At 43.4% G+C, this 23841-nt stretch overlaps 1 protein-coding gene across 1 annotated transcript in view; it reads right to left on the bottom strand.

The window, feature by feature from the left end:
- NEGR1 (neuronal growth regulator 1) overlaps positions 1–23841 on the bottom strand; it is a 1016240-nt gene that overhangs the window by 332331 nt on the left and 660068 nt on the right. Inside the window, exon 4 of the mRNA XM_044672722.1 lies at positions 14276–14407. Within this exon, the coding sequence (XP_044528657.1) occupies positions 14276–14407 (132 nt within the window). The remainder of the gene's footprint in view (positions 1–14275; positions 14408–23841) is intronic.

Raw genomic sequence — 23841 nt, 5'->3', positions numbered from 1 at the left:
TGGGCTGTCTCTATATCTCATTTACCATATGAATGAAGAATTCCAGGATAAACCTTTACATTTAAATATAGGAGGATTAATTAGGGTCTTATCTATTAAAACTATACCAGATCAAGAGTCTTTTATAGCCTAAGATCTGAGAAGAGGTGTGATCCACAGGATCCCTCTCCCTCTCCCTCTCCCTCTCCCTCTCCCTCTCTCCCCCCAGCTGCAGTTCCGTCTCCATACATATCTACCTCCATACACACATACACCTGATTCCCTATCACGTATCTACAGTACATCTACTCTCTACTATCCTTGTACCATTCTGACTTCATTTTATTCAGCCTGACTTTCACGTAAGGGCTCGGTGTGTTCTGGCTTCTCGGTTCAGCCTCTGGGATGTAAGAAATAAAATGACAACAAAGAAGCCCAGACGGGCTCCGGACTTACAGCCGCCGCATCTTACTAGAGGAAGGCGTTTGTGCATATGTGTGCAACTAATGCATGTGTGTGCATGTGTGTGTGAGTGTGTAGACTATGACACACAAACCCTCCATCGCTGCGCAGGACACGCAGGGTAACAAATGCTCCAGACTCCGGGCTGGCTCCCTGCTGCCTCTGCCTGCCCTCAGCCGCACAGAGGCCCCCCGCAGGACCCCATCTCTGCCCCGGGGGCTGGAGCCAGGCACCCACACGGGCCTCTTTGAGCCAATCTCAGCCCTGAAGGCTCCCTTCTTTGGCCTTCCATCGTGGCTTCAGGCTGTCCCTGTTTTCTGGCATCTCCCCACGAGACGATCACGGAAATGCGTGTCAAGGTGAGGAGAAGGACCCGGAGGGACCCGCTGATGGGTGCTGGCGGGGTGCTTGTCCCCGCCTCCCCGCGTCTCCGGGGCTTCAGTCACAGGTTTCCGTACAATTGCATTAGGTGTCACTAATGAGGATATTCTAGTCCATATATTTGGATTTAGTTATATTCCAGAATATAAAATATCCATTTGCATAAATGAATATGTATCAGATGCAAAACAATATGTAAATGGCCGCCCCAGCTTTGCTGGAAAACATCTCCAGCCTTCCTTAAGGAGGCACCTCCGCATCTCCTCCTGCTTGGCCACACCTGGAAACCTCCCCTCCCCCCGGGGGGCCTGCGTGTCTGTCTGAAATAGAGACGTGGACACTTCCGGGTTAGGATGGCTGCAGAGTAGAGGCTGGGCGCTTTACTCTCCTCAGCCACCTCTACAGGATACCTCCGGAGGACACAAAAACCAACAGGGTGCAGCACGGAAGGTAGGTGGTATCTGGGCACGTCCACACTATAAAGGGGGGAAATAGCGCCCATCCACACGCCAGCGGATCACCCCTCCCCCACCCCACCCACAGTACCAGAGTCGGAGGCTGGGCTGTAGAGGTAGAGCGAGGGGGGGGGGCGCCACAAAATCTAGTCCCTTAGCAGCTAACTAGGACCACCAAGAGCTCGCCCCAGAGAGCAGCAAGATTGAGACCCCAGGAGGCGGGAGAGCGCAGACCTTGGGTGCAGATTGAAGCTGAGAGGAGCCAAGGACAGCAGAGGCCTCGCAGATGGCGGAAGCCAGGCGACTCTCAAAGTAGCCTCAGGTAAAAACTGCTTCTTAGCTCCATACACAGAGAGCCTGCCTGCCTCACTCAGACTTCTGGCTGAGAAAGAAAAACCAGCACAATGATGACAAGCAAGGCTCAAGAAATAACCACCAAAAAGACCAAGAAAAAAGCTCTAACACTTAATAACTTTTGCACAGGAAAATCCAGAAAGCAGAGGAGGACAAACAAGTAAAGGCATCCAAACTTTCCCCCCAAAATGAAAATTGGTCACTAGCTCTTGAAGAGTTCAAATCTGAGATCATGAGAAAGATGAAAGAGATCTGGTGAGCAAAGTGGGAAATAGTTCAAAAAGAAAATAACAGTTTAAAAGGCAAAATTTTGCAATTGGAAATTGAGGTTCAGAAATCACATGAAATAATTAGCAAATTGAATACCAGAAATGACCAACTGGAAGTCATGAAGAGCCAGATAGACCAGTCTGAAAAGGAAAACGAAAAGATTATAGCTGAAAACCAGTCTTTAAAGACTAGAGTTGGACAAAGAGAAGCCAATGATCTCATAAGACAGCAAGAATTAATAAAGCAAAGTCAAAAGACTGACAAAATAGAAGGAAACATGAAATATCTCAATGAGAAGATAACAGATCAAGAAAACAGGCCTAGAAGAGACAACTTGAGAATTATTGGTCTTCTGGAAACATCAGAGACAAATAGAAATCTACATATCCTACTACGAGGAATTATCCAAGAAATCTGCCCTGGTGTCCTTGAACAAGAGGGCAAAATAGACACTGAAAGAGCTTATAGAACCCCCAGGAATGTAATAGCCAAATTCAAAAGGTTCCAAGTTAAGGAGAAAATATTATGAGCAGCAAGAAAAAGACAATGCAGATATCAAGGAGCACCAATCAGGATCACACAGGATCTGGCAGCCTCCATACTAAAAGACCACAAGGCTTGGAAGATGATATTCAGAAAGGCAAGAGAATTGGGTCTACAATCAAGGAGCACCTACCCATCAACACTGACTATATACTTCCAGGGGAAAGTATGGGCATTCAACAAGAAAGAAGATTTCCACATATTTGCACAGAAAAGACCAGGACTAAATGGAAAATTTGATATCTAAGCACAAAAACCAAGTGTAACATGAAAAGGTAAATAAGAAACAGGGGAAAGAAAGAAAACTCTTATCTTTAAATTACCTTCTTCAAGGCCTTCAATAAGATCAAATTATTTGTATTCCTATATTGTGAAATATAATGTGTAATTCTAAAAAATTGTACTCACTATTATAGCAATTAGAAGAATTAGTCATAAGGAGAGGTTGGAGTACTAAATGGTCTAAGATAATATTGGGAGGGGAGTGTATGTGGGGGGAAGAGAAGATGGCACCAAGAGTAACTTGAAGGAATAAGAAAAATAGGATAATCTATACCACACAAAGAGGGCATGGGAAGGGGAGGTGATGAAAAAGCATTAATAGGAAATACTTAAACCTTACTCTCAGTGGAATTAATCCTGAGAGGTAAGAGTAGCTAGATACATTGGGATATCAAATTCTATCTAACCCTACTGAGAAAGTCAGAAGGGATAAACCAAGGTGGGCAGTGGGGTGGGGAGTTCAGGGAAGAGATGGGGGAGGGAATTCATTAGGCCTTAAAAATAATAAGAGGGGAAGGGAGGGGTGGAAATGGTAGTATACCAGGGGAGGGGAGAAGGGGGACTGATTTAAAACAAACCACTGGTTTAAAAGGGAATAGAGTAAGAAGAAGGAGTAGAACTAGGAGAGGATACCAAAATGTTGGGGAATACACAACTGATAATTATAATTCTGAATGTGAATGGAATAAACTCACCCATAAAACAGAAGCAAATAGCAGAGCAGATTAGAAAACAAAATCCTACAATATGTTGTCTCTACAAGAAACACACATGAGGCAGGTGGACATACATAGGGTTAAGGTCAATGGCTGGACCAAAATCTATTGGACTTCAACTGAGAAAAAAGAAGGCAGGAGTGGCAATCACGATTTCTGACAAAGCCAAAGTAAAAATAGATCTGATTAAAAGAGATAGGGAAGGTAATTACATCCTGATAAAAGAGTATAGACAATGAGGAAATAACAGTACTCAATATGTATGCACCAAATGGTATAGCATCCAAATTTCTAAAGGAGAAACTGGAAGATCTCAAGGAGGAAATAGATAGTAAAACTATACTAGTGGGAGATCTAAATATTCCTCTATCAGATCTAGATAAATCAAACCAAAAAATAAATAAGAAAGAGATAAGAGAGGTGAATGAAATCCTAGAAAAATTAGAGTTAATAGATATGTGGAGAAAAATAAATAGGAACAAAAAGGAATGAACCTTCTTTTCAGCTGCAGATGGTACATTTACAAAGATTGAACATGTACTAGTGCATAGAAATATGGCAAACAATTGCAAAAGAGAAGAAATAATAAATGTAACCTTTTCAGATCACAATGCAATAAAAATAATCAGTAAGGGCACATGGACAGGCAAATCAAAAACTAATTGGAAATTTAATAACATGATTCTCCAAAATCAGTTAAAGAACAAATCACAGAAACAATTAACAATTTCATTGAAGAGAATGATAATAATGAAAAATCCTACCAAATTCTTTGGGATGCAGCTAAAGTAGTACTCAGGGAGAAATATATATCCTTGAGTGCATATATTAACAAATTAGAGAGGGCAAAGATCAATGAACTGGGCATGCAAATCAAAAAACTAGAAAGGGAACAAATGAAAAATCCCCAGTTAAAAATTAAATTATAGGGGGCAGCTGGGTAGCTCAGTGGATGGAGAGTCAGGCCTAGAGACAGGAGGTCCTAGGTTCAAACCCGGCCTCAGCCACTTCCAGCTGTGTGACCCTGGGCAAGTCACTTGACCCCCATTGCCTACCCTTACCACTCTTCCACCTATGAGAAAATACATCGAAGTACAAGGGTTTAAAAAAAACCAAACAACTAAATTATAGATTATAAAAATCAAAGGAGAAATCAATAAAATTGAAAGTAAAAGAACTATTGGATTAATAAATAAGACTAGAAGCTGGTACTTTGAAAAAATAAATAAAATTGACAAAGTACTGTTCAATGTAATTAAACAAAAAGGAAAAAAGAAATCCAAATTATCAGTATGAAAGATGAAAAGGGAGCCCTCACTTCTAATGAAGAGGAAATCAAAGCAATCGTTAAAACTATTCTGCCCAATTATATGGCAATAAATATAGCAACTTAGGTGATATGGATGAATATTTACAAAGATATAAATTGCCTAGATTAACAGCAGAAGAAATAGAATACCTAAATAATCCCATATCAGAAGAATAAATGGAACAAGCCATCAAAGAACTCCCTAAGAAAAAATCTGCAGGGCCTGATGGATTCACAAATCAATTCTATCAAACCTTCAAAGAACAACTAATTCCAATACTATACAAACTATTTGACACAATAAGAGTCCTACTAAACTCCTTTTATGACACAAATATGGTACTGATCCCAAAGCCAGGTAGATCAAAAACAGAGAAAGAAAACTACAGACCAATCTCCTTAATGAACATAAATGCAAAAATCTTAAACAGAATACTAGCAAAAAGACTCCAGCAAGTGATCACAAAGGTTATTCATTATGATCAGATGGGATTTATACCAGGAATGCAAGGATGGTTCAACATTAGGAAAACCATTCACATAATTGACCATATCAACAAGCAAACCAACAAAAATCACATGATTATCTCAATAGATGCTAAAAAAGCCTTTGACAAAATGCAACACCCATTCCTATTGAAAACACTAGAAAGTATAGTAATAGAAGGGCCTTTCCTAAAAATAATAAATGGTATATCTCTAAAACCATCAACAAACGTCATCTGCAATGTTAATAAATTAGAAACATTCCCAATAAGATCAGGAGTGAAACAAGGATGCCCCTTGTCACCTCTATTATATGTATTGGAAACACTAGCAGTATCAATTGGAGAAGAAAAGGAAATTGAAGGTATCAAAATAAGGTAGGAGGAGACCAAGCTATCACTCTTTGTAGATGATATTATTGTCTACCTAAAAAAATCCTAGAGAATCAACTAAAAAGTTAATGGAAATAATTCATAACTTTAGCAAAGTTGCAGGATACAAAATAAATGCACATAAATCATCAGCATTTCTATATATTTCCAACACATTGCAGCAGGAAGAGTTAGAAAGAGAAATTCCATTTAAAATCACTCTAGACCAATGGTTGGCAACCTTTTTGGCAGTGAGAGCTATAAACGCCTGCAGAAGGAGGAGGATGGAGGTGGAAGGCACTGGAATATGGGGCAGGGGCTGAAGGGCCCCCTGGGGCACATCCTGGGGCTCTGCCCTGACTGGCTGGTGGGGAGATGAAGCCAGATATGGCTCGAGTGCCATATGTTGCTGACCTCTGCCCTAGGCAATATAAAATACTTGGGAATCTATCTGGCAAGACAAACACAGGAATTATATGAACACAACTATGAAACCCTTTCCACACAATTAAAACTAGATCTAAATAATTTGAAAAATTTTAATTGCTCATGGGTAGGGTGAGCTAACATAACATAATGGTAGGACAACCATTCTACACAAATTAATTTACTTATTTAATGCTATATCTATCAATCTACCAAAAAACTTTTTTACTGAATTAGAAAAAAAAAACTATAACAAAATTCATTTGGAAGAACAAAAGACCAAGAATACCAAGGGAAATAATGAAAAAAAAAATATGAAGAAAAGTGGCCTAGCAGTACCAGATATTAAACTGTACTATAAAGCAGCAGTCATCAAAACAATATGGTACTGGCAAAGAGACAGAAGGGAGAATCAGTGAATAGACTTGGGGTAAGTGACCTCAGCAAGACAGTCTACGATAAACCTAAAGAACCCAGCTTTTGGGACAAAAATCCACTATTTGAAAAAAACTGCTGGGAAAATTGGGAAACAATATGGGAGAGATTAGGTTTAGATCAACATCTCACACCCTACACCAAGATAAATTCAGAATGGGTGAATGACTTTAATATAAAGAAGGAAACTCTTCTGGGCCAGACAGGATCCGGGGCAGGAGGGGCTCCCATGAGCTCCACCTTCAAGCTTTGGAAGGTTCGCCATGAAGACATGATCCTGCCTTGTCCTCCCTCATCCTGTTGGGGGTGGGCAGGGATGTGTGTAGGCAAACTGGGTCTGGGCTCAGGAGATTCGGGCTGGGACTTGGCTCTGCGTCTGCCCCTGCCTTGGGGGCCCTGAATAAGCCAGTTCCTGCCTCTCACTCCCATACACATCAGATCATCCCAGGTCAGAGCTTCAGACTCAGCCCAAGGAAGAACTTTCCAACCGCTGGAACTGTTCAGAAATAAATGGAGTCACTTGCAGAGACAGCAGGATACAGTCCTTAAAGAGCTCTGATCGGGGGCCAGACAAGCCCTCCTGGGGGTGCTCTCGGGGAAGGCAGAGCCACCTCCAAAGGGAGGTCCCTCTTCTATGGTTCTCCTTCTAGAGACTGCAAATCAGCTTCTTCAAATGAGGAATAGGCTGAACGTAGTTAAATGAGAAACACACAAATGAGTCTTCGCGTTAAACTGGAAAGTTATTTAACTGAATTCATTAAAAACAACTCTTCTAGTTCATCTCGTGCCCCTATTTCATGCTTATTTCTCATCGCTGCTATTAAAAGTAGCATTGCTTAGATGTTGTCTGACCCAACGCTTCCACGAGGGTGACGAGGATGAAGCCCTTCATCAAAAGGAAAGTCTTTTGTTGGATGTCAAACATGGAGGAAGCCGTGGAGCTGAGATTCCAACAAGAGTGTCTTTTTGTGAGCCCGTGTCCTGTCCAAGAAGGGGTCATTCCTTTAAGGTAGGCAAGAATCGTGACTTTCTGGGATTCTTCCCAACCGGCCTCTTCTCTACCAGGGAGTCAGGCTGGGTTCTCTTTCCTCGTTCAATAAAACTGGAGCCCACCCCTACCTCTGCTTACTCATCGGCACTGAACCTGCTTCCTCTTTTTAAGGGTAGAAACAGTTTTGTTTTGTATTGTTTTTCTCCATGGTTGTGTGGATGTCACAGCACGTCTGTGCCAGAACCAGGTAACACGGGGAGTTCTTGGTACATTTTAGTTTTGGTGAAGGAACATTATGGAGGGAGGCCCAAGGCCAACGCATCCTGAACACCATAGAGCTTGGCTGATCAAAGCAAAGACAAGCAGGGTCAGATCTTCTTGGGATTGACATGGCAGTCTACATGGGGACATGGGAGTGGGGGGTGGGCTGCCCTTTTGATAGCAAAGAACAAGCCTGGCTCCCTTTGATCAAGTCTGGGGGTCAGCTTACAAGAGCTGGATGGAGAGTATTTGAGTGTATCCGGTCATGAAGACACTGAAATACTTAAAAGCCGTGTCATAAGGCAGTGACAGGAGGGAAGCTGAGATGTTTCCCATGGATGAGAGAAGATGGGAGTCTTGTTTTCAAATGTCTGGAGAGCTGTCCAGAGGAAAAATGAGGATGAGGAGGATCCTATAAGGCAGTTTAAGGTGTCAAAAGTACTTCATGAATATTAACTTATTTCAGCCTCCGAGGCAGATGCTATTTTATCCCTATTTTATAGATGAGGCATCCGAGGCAGACAGGAGGTAACTCATCCAGGGTGCCAGAGCTTGTCCACGTCTAAGGCCATATTTAAAATGAGATCTTTGGGATTCTCCATGCAGGACAGTACCCATTCCTCCACCTAGAATAGGATGACTCTGGATAAAACAGTGACTACACATTTATTGGTCACCTACCATCTACCCAGCATAGTGCTAAGCATTAGGGGTGTCACCCCCACAAAAGTCCCTGAATTGAAGAGACCCATCATTGAATGGGAGAGACAACATGCAACACACAGAGATGATATTAATATTAAGAAGAATTGGGAAAGGCTGGATCTAAGAGGAAGGGACTTATTTGCTACTTTAAGGAAGCTGGAAAATGTAGTAGGTGGAGTTGAGGTGGGAAATCATCCCAGGAAGGGGGGGACAGCCAGACAAAATGCTTGTCACTGAGAGGAGGAGTGTTTTGCTATTGGGACACCAAGGAGGCCAGTGTCACTGCATCAAAAAAAAAAAAACACAAAGCAGAGGGCTAGGTTTAAGAGGGCTGGGAAGGTTAGGGTAAGAGGAAGATGGGTCATGAAGGGCTTGGAATGCCGAACAGAGGATTTTGGTTTTGATCCTGGAGGTGAAAGAGAGCCTCTGGATTCTATGAGTGTGTGTGTGTGTGTGTGTGTGTGTGTGCACGCTTTGAGAAAATGAGTATGGTAGCTAAATGGAAGATAGACTGGGGTGGGGGAAAAGAGTCACCAGCAGCCTGTTTCAAGGGTACGGGCGTGAGGTGTCAAAGGAGAGAAGGAGTGATCTTGAGAAATGCAATGAAGGTGGCCTTGGCAATGGATTCAATATGGAGGGGAGAGACAGAGAGGAGTCCAGGGTCCTTCTGGGGAGGAGTCCAGGGGCCTGGAAGGGCAGAGCTGCCCTTTGTAGTAACGGAGAAGGCGAAGGCCATTTTGGGGAGAAAGATAATGAGTTCTGCTTGAGACAAGCCAGGTTTGAGCCGTCTGCTGGAGAGCTAGTTTGAGATTTCTGAGGGATGCTTGGAAACAGGAGGTTGGAGGTGAGCAGAGAGGAGGGAAAGCACAGGTAGATTTGTGGATAGGAGGACTGTTCAACAAATAGAGAATAATTAGACCTCTGGGAGCTGATGAGAACCCCAAGGGAAGTAGGAGAGAGCAGAGGATCCGGGGCGGGGGGGGGGGGACCCAACAACCTAGGAAGTTGAAAGGTGTGACTTGGAAGATGATCCAGCAAAGTAGACTGAAGAGGAGTAGTCAGAAAGGGAGGAGGAGAATCAGAAGAGAGGGGCATCTGGACAACCTTGATGTCAATCATGTCAAAGCCTGCAGGGAGGTTGAGGAGATGAAGACTGGAAGAAGCCCACTGGAGGTAGCAATGAAGAGATCTCTGATAACTTTAAAGAGGGCAGTTTCCATAGAAATGATGAGGTCAGAGGCCAGATGGTAAGGGGTTCGGGGTTAAAGCACAGAAAGTAGAGGCATCTCTTATAGAGAGCAGACCATCCTTGTTGAGCTGATTAATCATGTCCATCTCTTTGTGACCCCATTTGGGGTTTTCATGGAAAAGATACTAAAGTAGTTTGCCACTTCCTTCTCCAGTGATTAAGATAAACAGAGGTCAAGTGACTTGCCCAGGGTCATATAGTTGGAGAGTATCTGAGGCTGGATTTGAACTCAGGTCTTCCTGATCCCTGGCTCAACACTCTGTACACGAGTCACCTATCCCCCTATGAAGCAACATGCCAATGGGCTCAATGAGAGGATAAACTGTCTAACAATTAAAACCATTAATACCGTTAACTGACTTGTGATATGAGCTCTCCATTACTGAAAGTATTCAGTTATCAGTTATGAAATGTAGAAATGCCTTAATGAAGTTGGAAAAGCGACGGAAGGATCTCTGAGCTTCCTTCTTCTCTAAGATCTGTGGCACAGCAATCTTTGGCCATTTGGAAGCTTGTTAAAGTTTTTTGTTTTTTTTTTTTAATGGATTCAGATTCTAGTTCATAGCATGTTATTGGTAATCTGTAGTCAATCCATAAAGTGTCAGCAAGATTACAGAACTACAGAGAAACAGAATTTCCGGATCAGAAGGCAGCTAACAAGCTCACTAATTCAACTCAGACCTGACAAGAGACTCCCCTCCCCCCCTCCCACTCCAAGGATCTAGAAGACTTCAAGGGAGGAGGAACCAAGTGCCTTTCAGAGAAGCGCATTAGAGTTGAAGATCTGGCTCACAAGGCTCACTGCTGGGCTTTGCTTATTCTCTGGTCCCTTTTTCAGGGCAAATTGATCTCTTTGTACCTTCTATTATGTTAAGTTTTGCTCTTTGGGGTCAGACAGAGCACGGCTGGTCTCTCTTCCACACGGCGGAGCTTCTGTCATCTGAAAGCATCTGGCCATCTCCTTCCCTCCTTTGTCTTCGGTTTGCCAGAGCAGATATCTTCAGACATTTGCAAGGATGCGCTTTCCACCAATGAGAACGATTCCGAAATAGATCGGAGGAGAGCATCGTCCTTGGAAGTTTTCAATCAGAGGCAGGGAGGAACGTTGGAAGGACTCCCCCGATGTTCTCTGATCTGGCAAGCCTAGTACATCAGGGAAGGCATTCATCTATTTTATTTTTCCTTCTTCAAAGATTATGGATTCAGATCCCAGCTCGTATCTGTTTATTGTTAACTTCTAATACTTCTCTGTGGTGCCAGAGTGCGGTGAGGGGAGAATTGGTGATGTCGGACATTCTAGGACGAATCCACTCATAGAACACCAAAAAAACCCCACAAATCTTGCCATTCTCATAGGTGCATCCTGGGAGGACTTGAAGGATCCTTTGAGGTCATCCATTTAGCCCAACCCCTTCATTTTACAGGGAAGGAGGTGAGGTCCAGCCACTTGGGTGACTGCCTTTGTGTACTATTGACCTTATTTTGCATTTATTTGGCAGACATTTACATATATACATATTTTTCTCTTCTAATTGAATGTAAGCTCTGTGACAGCAGATCATCTTTTTTTTTTTCTTCCAAAATGAGGATTAATGATTTTAAAAAGGGTCTCTCAGGGAGTAAAGGGTCAGATTTGAACCCAAGTTATTGGACTCCAAATTCGATGCCCCATTCACTGAGTCACTCTGGCACTTTCATATGCAATTAAACATTATGTTGTGGAATAGGAAATTTCTAAGGAATTCCCAGATATCAGAGAATGTTTAGATCCTGTTAGAAAGGAATCTTAGAAGCTATATCATCCAGTCCTCTAATCTCTACTGATTTTGACAGTAGAGGAAATTGAGGCTCAGGCTGGCCAAGTGACTTATCCAAAGTCACAGAGCTAGCAAATAACAGATAAAAAAAAGGTCCTCGAAGGCCTCATAGAGGGCTCCTTTAACTGCCCGCTGCTCAAAGCCATTTTGCCTTTAGTGGTGCACCAGAGAACTCCTCGGATGAAACTGGTCCTGGGACCTTTGTAGGAAGCTTTCAGTCCTGTGAATTTGGAAGGTAGCAAGTTCACAAGGAGGCTAACAATTCTCCTTCCCTATGGATAGTGCTGGAATAAACTGAGCTAAATATCTTCAATGAGGCAGAATTCCGGCCTGGGAATATTTGGAGAGGGAGAGTGCAGGCAAAAGCCCAAGTAAGTGCTGCATAAAATGGGATGAATTCAGGAAGATGCTATTTTTTCTTGTCAGTCAGTACAAAAAAGGCTGTCGTCCCCATCACCGAGAAGTGAGGAGGCTGGGGGCACAGCGGCCCTGACACATCCCTGACAGGCTGCCTCGGCCCTTCTCCTCTGGGCTCCTCGCCCTGCCCAGTGGGCTCTGGCTTCCTTCCTCCTCTGACCTTCCTCTCCGGACTCCGGACCAAGTGGCTGCCCAGGGAGGCCCGGCTCTCAGGCCCTGCTACACACCTCCCTACGTACTGCGGCTTCTTGGGGTGCTCACTTTGTTCCCTGAGAGCACCGGCTCTCACCGAACGTTCTGGGAACCCCTCGGGGTCTCTGAGACCCTTTTAGGGGGTCTAAAAGACCAGCCCTATTTTCATAATCATTCAGCTATGTGGCCCTGGGCAGCTGACCTAACTTCTCTGGGCTCCAAGCTCCTCTAGCAAAACAAAAGAAGGAAGGAAGGGAGGAAGGGAGGGAGGGAGGGATAAAGAAGAAAGGAAGGAAGGAAGGAAGGAAGAAATATAGGTACAGGTGAGCCCCAAAGAGAGTGAAGGATCCCAGAATGCCGTGCTTCCAGGCACGAAGGACGGCCTCTGCAGAGGCGTGAGAGAGGTCTGAGAAAGACAAGCCTGGGGAGAGGCTTGGAACGCTCCGAGGAGGAGGGGGTCAGAGCATGCTTGCCGAGGCAGGACCCCACACAGAGAGAATCCGGGAACCTCGGAAAGGCTTGAGTGCAAAGCTCAGAAGCCCTCGGAGTCTCCAGGGGGGCTTTTGCTGTCTCCTCCCCAGGGGTTGCCTCTCCCGTCCTTCCTGTGGATGCCGGCGTTTCCTGACAAGACCCGTGAAGGGAAGCTGGCCTGACTCAACGCCTTGCCAATGAGCTGGAGGCCGGAGTCCATTCAGACCCGGGATCTTCCTCTGCCCCTGCTAGGCTTGCCACGGACCTCAATGCCATCTGAGGGGTCTTTAGTGCAGCTTAGCAGGGGCAGGGATGGGGGGTCTCCATTAGGGAGGACCATCGACTCGGAGAAGACCCTCCCTGAGGAGCCGGGGGGTTAGATCCTTGGCTTTCCAATTCCTTTTCCCCTTTCCCTTCTAATGAAAGTGCTTTTCCATCTCCTGAGTGGCTCTGCCTGGACGGAGATTCTCTTGGCCTTCCCAACTGGCCGTTAACATCCGCAGAGGGACCCCATTCCATCCATCTAGCCTATCCCCAGCACCATCTTAAGAGGGATTCCATCCATTATTAAATGATTAATTAAAACAGAACCCAGGCCACTGTCGGAGGCAGATGGAGGAAAATCTGAAAAGACATTTTACTTCAAGTATGTTAAAAAAACACAACAACAACAATGGCACTGTGCGGAACGCGGTCCTTCCAGCCACCAAAGGCTGTACAGTTTTCAGTGTAAACAATGGTCAGGGCACCACAGAAGCCGTACTCTGCAGTGCCCCTTGGGGCCAAGCTTGTGTTCTTCTCCAGAAGAGTTTTTATGCTAAGGGGCCGAAAGGAGGAGAAAGTCTACAAAATCTCGGGCTGACTGACTGGCCTCCTTCTGATGAGATGAGGAGATCCGGCCGCCCTTCATCAAAGAATGGGATTCTGGTCAACAAAACATTGGAGCGGAGCGTCAGTCACTCCACAGACATTCCCCTGACAAGGGTTGAAGAGTGGGACTTGGTCCATAAGGAGGTGGCCTCAGGGTCAGAGTTCAAGGCTTTCCTTTGACCCTGGAGAAGTCACTTATTCCTTCATCATCCTCTCCTAATCTCGGTTTCCAATAAGGCCTCCATCTGCCTTGTAAGGCCGAGGCCTCCGTGTCCCTGAATTACGTTTCAGGGGAATTAACAGAGACGTTACGCTATGATAACCCTTCCAGAGCCATCCAGTGATTTCAGTGGCCAGTCCAGAACGTGCTCCCCTCCCAGGAGATGTTCTGTCTTTTGTCTCGGCTCACTTCCACCCCCAAAGAGTTAAATCTCCCGCCGCCTAGAGGGAAAGGCTCTGAGTGCTCTTGTAGGAAGCCACTCTTTCCCAGAGCCTTCCCTTGCACCAGGGTCGATGGGGAGTTACCCTCAGCGCCCCCCCAGCCCCTGAGACAGAGAGGGATGGCCTGGTCCAGCCTTTCAGAGATGGGCTACCATGACAGAGAGCGCACGAGACCGGGAAGCCCTGACAAGCGCGGCGGCCTCTGCGATGCATTCACGGGACAGAGCTGTGGCTGAGAACCTGCCCTCATGTCCGCTCCTTTTAGGCCCGCGTGAGTGATGGGAAACCAAAGGCCAAATTCAGCCCTTCAGACGGGTTTCCCTCAGATGTTTTAGCATGTCTGATGTTTGCCTTTTCTTTGTCGGGTTGTGGCGGAAAGGAAAAGGACTTACAGTTCACGACGATCTTCACTTTCTTCACGTCCGGGAAGGACACGTCGTTCTGCGCTCCGCACTCGTATTCCCCGGCCTGGTCCCTGGTGATGCCATAGATGTCCAAGTATTGGCCGCTCTCGAAGGGTTTGGCTAGAATGGGAGGGAAACAAAACAAAACGATTACGGTGTGTTTAATTGTCGTCCTTCGGCAAAATGATCCTTTTGTGACTTTTTGTAAGATGCTGTTTACAAACGATTTCAAGTGAAGAGGAGGGTAATGATTCCATCCTTTGTTCTAAGACCAGCCAGAAGGAGAACCAACGGCCCGGGCAGAGCCAGTGCGGAACTCCTCGAGTGGGAAGCAGATACAGGGGGCTTCTTTGACAGTCCTCCTCCCCCCCTTCCCTTGGCGCACCCCAAACAGGGCCTGGCGAGCTTGCTCTAGTGACTGAGCTGCCCACCCCGACACCTTCTGGTGAAAGAGGCTACTGGGCCAGGGCCCACCCCCACCTGTAGAACTTCAATGTGGAACCTGAAGGAATTTTGTCTTTCCTTTTCCTGGAAAATTCATCATGTGGGTCAGGTTTCTAAATCAGGTGCCAGGATCAGAGCCCAGAGATAATAGGAGTCATCAGGATCCAAAGCAACGAGGAATCTTTAAGGGTCACACGGGCTAAAGTGAGGGAAGCCACCTTTCCTGATGACGAGTCATTCAAACAGGGAGTGGGACAAGTAAAGAAACAAACAAACAAATAAACAAATATATACACATATATAGATATCGAGATGAAAAAAATTCCATCAGCCATGGATTCAAGAATCTAAAGGCTTAATATAATATTAGCTAACATGTATAGACTCTGGTTGGCAACATGGATTGTGCATATGTGTGTGTGCGTGTGTGTGTATGTCTGATATCATTTGATCAGCCCTCGTGCCAGGTTATATATTGTCACCGTTTTATAGACATGGAGACTGAGACCCAGAGAAATCAGGCCACTTACTTAGGCCTGCCCAGACCAAAAGGGCTGGAGGTGCTTGAAGCAGGCTCTTCTTCATCCTCACTCTCATACTTTAGGCACGAGGGCACCTCAGAATGGCTTTACATCCTTCTTTAGACTTTTTTTTTAATAGGCAATGGGGGTCAAGTGACTTGCCCAGGGTCACACAGGTGCGAAGTGTCTGAGGCCAGATTTGAACCCAGGACCTCCCATCTCTGGACCTGACTCTCCATCCACTGAGCTACCCAGCTGCCCCCCTTCTTTAGACTTTTACCAGCTATGTGGCCCTGGGCAGCTGACCTAACTTCTCTGGGCTCCAAGCTCCTCTAGCAAAACAAAAGAAGGAAGGAAGGAAGGAAGGAAGGAAGGGAGGAAGGGAGGGAGGAAGGGAAGGAGGAAGGGAGGGAGGGAGGGATAAAGAAGAAAGGAAGGAAGGAAGGAAAGAAGGAAGAAATATAGGTACAGGTAAATTACTCTGAACAGATTCTAGGAGGGAGAGAACATTATTTTTTAAACCCTTACCTTCCATCTTAGAGTCAATACTGTACACTAGCTCCAAGGCAGAAGAATGGTAAGGGTAGGCAATGGGGGTCAAGTGACTTGCCCAGGGTCACACAGGGGAGAGAACATTTTTTCTTGAGAAAATTTAATATAGTTTGGGGAAGAGAAGACATCGGAACTGAAAAGTGAGCTTGGAATGTTGCCACAAGGATTGGGTCAAGGAGAGGATCATGAAGATCCCTTTCTGCTCCAAGCTGATGGTCCTATGAGGAGGTGGGAGCTTCTGCTCCCTGGAGACCTTGAGGCAAAGGCCGGATCACCAACGTTCCATGACTGTCCTAGTAAGGATGATTTTCCAGGAATGACTCGGATGAGCTAAGCAACAAGTTCTCTTCTAATGCTGAGATTCCATCTTTTCACAATGTGACATCAGGCTGGCCAAATTACATTTCTCACAGCTTGAAATGGCCCAAACCAAGCTAAGAAATGGATGCAGGAAGAAGGAAAGAGTATTGCATTCAGGCCTTGGTTTGATTCGCTTTGTCTGTGAACCCAGGCATGTCCCACTGCCTTTCTATAATTCACTCCTTCTAAGTAAAAATGAGGATATGATCCTCATACTGTCTACCCTGATGAGTCAGCCCGGTAGAGTGGATAGAGAGCTGGCTAGGAAGGACCTGACAAGGGCCATCTTGGATATTTAGTAGCATTAGTATTCCCTTTTGTGCCCAATCTGAGAATAAAGAGAAAAGTATTGGTCGCTCCTGCCCTTATGGGCTTCCCATCTCATGGAGGAGACACGCCACTAACAATGTGCAATCACAATATATACAGGATAAACAGACGGAAGAAAAAAAAAGAATCCACAAAGGAAAGGCTCTCAAACTAAGAAGGACTGGGGATGGCTTTTTGGAGAAGGAGACCTTTTAGCTGAGATCGGAAGGAAGTCAGGAGGCAGAGAAGAGGAGAGAGAGCATCTCGGCCCCGGGAGACAGGTGGTGAACACTCCCAGAGCCAAGAGACAGAATGGCTTGAAGGAAGGAATAGCAGGACTGCTGGTGACACCAGATTTCAGAATATGTGGGGAACGAGTACTGTGTAAGAAGACTGGAAGGGCAGGAAGAAACCAGGCTCAAGAAGGCTTTACAAACCAAAGAAAGGATTTTATGTTTGGTCCCAGAGGAAATAGGGAGTCTCTGAATTTTGTTGAATAGGTCATTGTATAGCTGAGTAAATGACAGACTGGAAAAGGGAAGCTTTTTGTAAGGGAAACTCAAAGAGATACGAGGTGAGAACTTATACCAGTGGAAGTATCAGAGGTCAGAGTAGTAGTGCCAGAGAAGAAAAGAGGGTGGGAATCTCTTCTCAACAGTCAAATGAATGAAAGTAAATTCACTGCAAGTGGGGAACGTTTCATTGTTTTTACTTGTACCTTTAGCACCTAGCCAAGTTCCTGGCGCATAGGAGATCATAAATACTTATTGATTGACTCATTGATTGTATGAAAGAATGGATGAATGAATGAAAACCATTTGAGTTTTTACTATGAGGTGGACCCAGTGCCAAGTCTTGGTACATAAATAAAAAACATCAAGGTGGTCCTTTTCCCTCAAGAAGTTTGTATTCTAGTGAGCGAGAGGTTCTTAATCTGCAGTTTAGGGCCTCTTGTCATTGGGCTGCTTTCCAAGGGTTAGTGTACTTGGACGGGGAAAATGGCATTTAATTTTTATTGACCTCTAACTAAAATGGAGTAGTTTTCAATTATTTAAACACATTATTCTAAGAAGGGGTCCACAGGCTTCACCAGGCTGCCAAAGGAAGCCGTGACATTAAAATCAGGTTGTTTTTTTAGACTAAAGAGTGATAACACATACATGTAGTGTGGTAGTGAGGCCAGGGAGGAGTACTCTAGACGTGGCAAAGACACAGATTTCGAATGGAGAACTTTCCTGTGCATGTAATTGATTCTTTCCAAAGTTCATTGCATGATGCCATCATTTTGAAAGTGTAGCATCCTGAAAAGCCATCATCAGCCCCTGTGGCTATTGGACTCTTCAAAGACTTGGCCCCGACCCTTCTGACTTCTTGAAGTCAGATTTAAAATCACCTCTTTTTATTACCTACTATTGATGTTCAGTGGTTTCTCTGCTCCCCCCCTTTCATATGTTCTTCTTCCTTTGCCAGTTTTCAACTGTGTAATCTAATACACTCAGGATTCCAAAGTTTCTGTCAACTGCCTTAAGCTCTCTGAAAGACCAAAGGCCCCTCAGACATCTGAGAATGCTCGAGTGCTGGAAAAAGCTGTGATTCTGTCAATATGTGTACTCTCTCCTTCCATGTAGTTCACAACCCTTCTCTGACTTAGTAGAGGAGGGCTTTGGAGAGTTGGATCTAAGAATCTTTTTTTAATCATATGACAGGAATTCTATTTTGGGAGATGATGGCAAATCTTGGGCCATCAAAGATGAGTCAGCAGAACGGCAGCAGCGCCAGAGCTAAAGTATGGGGTGTTGTGATGGACAATTGCAGCTGAGCACCACCAGCTCTAAATCAGTCAATGAACACTTAATCTATGGCAGGCACCATTCATTAAGCTCATACGGTATGACAGGTGCCATGTTAGCTGCTGGCCATAGAACAAGAGGGAGGATGTCCTTCCCTTCGGGGAGCTGACCTTCTCTTGGACTGCCAACACAGAGAAAGGCTCAGCATCAGAAACGACAGTCAAGAACTGGTTTTAGACAGATCAAGTCAGGAAAATGGCAGCCATGAAAGTACGTGACTCTATCAACGACACCAGGGGACACGGCCACAAAGATCAAATCTGAATTCTTTGGAATTTTTAAGTCAGAAGACACACGCTAGCAAAGTAGGAGCGTAAACTGGCATAGACTATAGAGAGAACCAACAGTGGATATCTCGAAAGTCTTCCTAATATTCTATATTTTGAATAAGAACCTTGAATGGAATTGCAGTAACTGAAGAAAATTCAGATGACCAGAAAAGAAAAAAAAAAGGACTGGTTTAATGGATCTGTGAAGAGGGATGAGCTGGACTACTTCAGGGTGCTGACATGGACAGGTACTTCCTGGGACCACCATTCCAGTGACTCAGAGTCCAAGCTTATGTTGCCTTCCCCGGCTCCAGACATTTGCCCATTTTTTCATGGTTCATTTACTAGGAACATCTCCACCTGCCATTTCTCCCCCCTTTTTATTCCCACTCAGGTCACCTTCACAAGAAGGTTTCTCTTAAGCCATTGTTCTTAAGACACCAAAGCGGCCAATGTCTTCCCCTCTATGGTTGCCATCCATCTTGTGCACGTATGTCCAAGGCATAGACTATAGAGAGAGTAGTCCGAGGTAGCAGAGTGGAGAGAGCGCTTGAGCCTAAAGTCAGGGAGACTTGTGTTCAAATTCTCCATCAGATACTAGCTGTGCAATTCTGAGCGCTACATGGGATACTGAAGACACAAGATTAAAAAAGGACAATCTCTGCCTTATATTTTATGAAGTCATATAACTTGTACAGAGATAGATAAAGATAAATTGAAGGAAAGTACCTGAACTGAGACCATGAAGGAAGCCTTCCCAGAAAAGGTGTCACTTGGGCTGAACCTTGAAGGGAGGAAAGGACTACAAGAGGTAAAGACAAGGAAGGAGTTTTCCAGCCTTGTTCAGAAGACTGAAATGGAATTGGGAACAGGAGAGTATTCCAGGAGAGTGCTTGGAAGAGATAGATGGTGTGATTACATAGAGTATGAAATAAGGCTGGAAAGGTTGATTGGAATCACTTTATGAAAGATCTTAAAAACCAAGCTGAAGAATTTGATTTTCTCCCAGAGGAAACAGAGAGCTGAAGGTGTTAAAAGGCTGAAGACCTTTAAAAAACAAACTATAGGCCTGGATATTTGTTCTCTATTGATCGTAATTTATAGAACCACTACATGCTTGTCCTAGAAAAAAAAAAAAAGATTTTTATACCAACAATTGATTTGTATTTTTCCAATGTGTAAAAGTTCAGATAATTGGAGAATGGAAATAAAGTAGTAATACTAGCTATAAATCACTGACCAATATCCTGCGATAGTCCATTTATTTTACAGAAGTAAGAATTTTACTCTCATAACTCATCATAGAATTAGGTCTTTTAAAGGAAGTTACAAGTTAAAAGTTAAAAGTTACCCTACCCCCAAATGAAACAAAACACAATGAACAACAACAACGAAAAAGGGAATGTGTGGCAGGCCAACGTATTATCATGACCCAGACATCTATCATGTTTGGTTGTATTTAGGTCTTCCTCTCTGAATCTCCCTTATGACTATTTCAAGGTTATTTCTTTGAGAAGTGGGGTGCACACAAGCCCCAATCCTTGTGGCAACATTGCAAGCACACTTTTCAGTTCCAGTGTCTTCTCTTCCTCAAACTATACTAAATTGTCTCAAGCAAAAATGTTTTCTCCCTCCTAGAATCTGTTCAGAGTAATTTACCTGTACCTGCATTCCTTCCTTCCTTCCTTCCTTCCTTCCTTCCTTCTTCTTTTCTTATTTGTCATCCAAATCTTTGTTTAATATATTCACTTATCCATGCATTAATTGATTAATTAATTAATTAGTTTGTTTATTTGTTTATCCATTCATCTGCTCATCTATCTATGCATCCATCAGTTTATTGAAATTGTATTTTTTCACCTTATATACAGGTGACCTTGCTAGCTGGAAAGGTTTGTCCGTCTATGAGGACCACTTTTTGGCAAATCCACAGCATCATCATCACTGAGGGTGTTTTGGGGGATTCATTATATAGATGAAATCTAAAATATTTAATGAATAGTCTTACTAACACGTTCCGAAAAAACATAAAATATTGTCTTTCCAGCTGATTTTAAACATAGTTATATATTCAGTGATTGAATCCTGTTACTCTTTATCATTCTTTTACTATATTTTGATTCTTCCATCATATTGCCTGTGTAGCAATAACTTTCTCGTTCTATACAAATTTGTGTTTATATATTGAGTATTTCTTCTGTTTTCTTTGAGGTCCCTGAACTTTGAATTATAATCTCATTTATCATAGTTAGCATTATCTTAAGGGTAGTAATTACATAATGAATCAATAAGCACTGGAAAAGAGATACCCCCCTGACATCAGAAGTCAGGCTCTTCCCAAATGGGTCCATTTAATTGACATATTTCACAGTGATGCTGAATTCCAGCTCCCATGGACTCAGCTTTGATACATCAATGCTAGAAGTATAATTTTTTTTGCATGATATGAATTTCTTATTAGCAGTATAACTCAAATATAACTTTGAATTCAAAGTCAAGAAGACATGGGTTCAAGGTCTCCCTATGACATATCTGACTATGCCTTTGAGTAATTCCCTTTACCCTTTAGTGCACTATAGATTAGAAATTATAAAGAATATACTGACCTATTCAAACTAAGAAGAGTTTTCTCAATAAGTAGAATGAGGCTAACATGGGCCAAATCCCTATCCCTAATAGGTACTGAATCAGTGTTGAGAATCAGAATGAAAGCACAGTGAAGTACTGTCCTCGCTTATTTCTGCTGCTATAGAATAGTGGTGGGTTTGGGGGTAGGAATGGGCTAAATGGGTTTTCCTCTGAGGCCCCTTCTAGCTTTAATTCTGCATTCCTATGAAAGGACAGGAAGGTTTCCCTCCCCTCGCTTTCTACTTGGAAAAAAAAAAAAAACTAAACAAACCTCCCCCCCACCCAAAACAAAGCTAACTATTTCCTTTATCAAGAGTTATGCTTCTTATATCCCCCAGATAAAATGTGTTGCTTTGCAGGGGAAAGTTTCATCTATTAAAAAATAAGAAAGACAACCTCAATATACTTCTTCCCTGAAGGACCAGGAAATGAACCTATTATTTATTTCTACTGGGGACTTCAAGATGAAGATAATCCTTTTAACAATGCATATTGACACTTTCTCCACAATTTATAGACTTTGAGATCTGCCTAGAGTACTAAAAATTTTAATAATAATACTAATAATAACAAATAACCTTTCTATCAAGCTTTAAGGTTCTCAAAACACTTTCTAAATATTAATTCACCTTATCCTCATAATAATCTTGGCAAGGTAGATGCTATTGTTATCGTCTTTTTCTAAGTTAGGAAACTGAGTCAGACAGGGCAAATGGTTTTCCCAGATTTGCCTGATAACACAGTAAGACTGAGGCCAGATTTGAACGTGGGTCTTCTTGACTCCAGATCTAGCAGTCTATACACTTCAAGTTGCTCTCTCTCTTGCTCAGGGTCATGGACCCCTGCTGGATGTGTTAGGAAGGAGACTTGGACTCCTCTCCCTTTGTCTAAGACTCACCATCGATCCACTACAAAGGAACGTCTCTCATTTTCTCCCAAAAGACCGGCCCTACTTTCCCTTCTTCCCCTGAAAATGAAATGACAAACCCAAAAGACAAATCTAGGCTGCATCTTGCACATGAGTGTTGGGTCAGGCTGGCTCCCCCATCTCAGGCAGGAGGGATGCATTATGCAAAGGACGCGTCCAGAAGGCAGGCAGCTCTTCTTCTTTACATGCTCAGTTGCAACTTGGTTCCGCTGTGGCCACATTGAATCCATTTCTAGGAAAAATATCATTTACTAAAACTCTGAGCGGAGACATATGTTATTCGTCAACTTTGAAGCAACCAAAATGTTTCCAATTGAAACCTTATGATTCAGTCGAAGCTGTTCTTTTACGTAGGCAATTGTCTGATAGTCATCTTCTCCGAAGCATGAAACCTGGGACATGGAGGACGCGACCGAAGCTACGGAGAGATGCTGCTACTTTTCCTCTAAGTCCTTTCAGTGCTTGATAACTTGGTCCCCTCCTACCTATATAGTATTTTACTGGAGTATCCTCCTTCCATGTGTTTGAAACTGGCTGCCATGGACACTCGGCTGGCTTTTGTTCCCACAAGGCACTACATGTCTCAATCTCTGCATTTTCCCTTCCTGTCCCTCATGCTCAGAACTCTCTCCATTCTTTCTACCTCTTTGGCTTCCCTGATTTCCTTCAAGTTTTAGTTAAAATCCTACCTTCTCTAACAAATATTTCCCAGTTACCCGTAATGATCATACCTTACTTCCTTTTTAAACCCTTCCCTTCCACCTTAGAATCAATACTATGTATTAGTTCCAAGGCAGAAGAATGGTAAGGACTAGGTAAAGAGGGATTAAGTGACTTGTCCAGGGTCACACAGCTAGGAAGGGTCTGAAGCCACATAATGCCTTCCCTTTCAGAAAATGTCTAGTTTATCCCTAAAATATATATTGCGTATCATTGTAAATATGTTTTCCCCACCAATAAATTATGAGCTCCTTGAATGAAGGATATTTTTGCTTGTTTTGTTCGCCTTCCTTTTGACTCCACCAGTTAGTGCCTGGCACATTTTAGATACCTAATAAATCTTTGTCAACTTGACTAGATGAGTCACATCTTATTTCCTCCTCCTTTAATCACCTACAGAATAGTAGTAATGATATTCCTATTACCATTTTCATGGATTAAATTCAAATCACTGCAATATGCAATTTGATTCCCCACTTTTCTCACAAATTAAGTACTTATATAACTTGTACTATAATACTCCAATGCATCCAAGATCTCATTCATGTGAATATATCATACCATGATAGGAATTCCAACTCACACATGGGTTCTTATCCTGCATGTCTCTGATCCTGGTCCTACTACAATTTGGTTAAAATGAGCTGGCCTTACCCGCTGTAGGATTCAAAGTCTTTCAAAAACTACCTCTTCCTTCCAGGCTTAGTGCATCTTACTCACTCCCATGGGCACTTTGATTCTCCTCTGTATTCCTGACACAAGATACTCCATTCCTTAATTCTGTGTCTTTAGTTCTTTGTCCCAACTTTCCTGACTTCCTTCAAATACCAACTGGAACCCTTCCTTGTAAAAGAAAACTAGTCTATCTTCTGCCATTCTAGTGCCTTCTTTCTGCTGATTCTAATTTCCTCTTTCATATACGTATATATATATATATATATATATATATATATATATATATATATGTGTGTGT

This window comes from Gracilinanus agilis, chromosome 4 (assembly GCF_016433145.1).
Source record: "Gracilinanus agilis isolate LMUSP501 chromosome 4, AgileGrace, whole genome shotgun sequence".
NCBI lineage: Eukaryota > Metazoa > Chordata > Mammalia > Didelphimorphia > Didelphidae > Gracilinanus > Gracilinanus agilis.
This window is presented reverse-complemented; position numbering and strand designations above follow the sequence as displayed.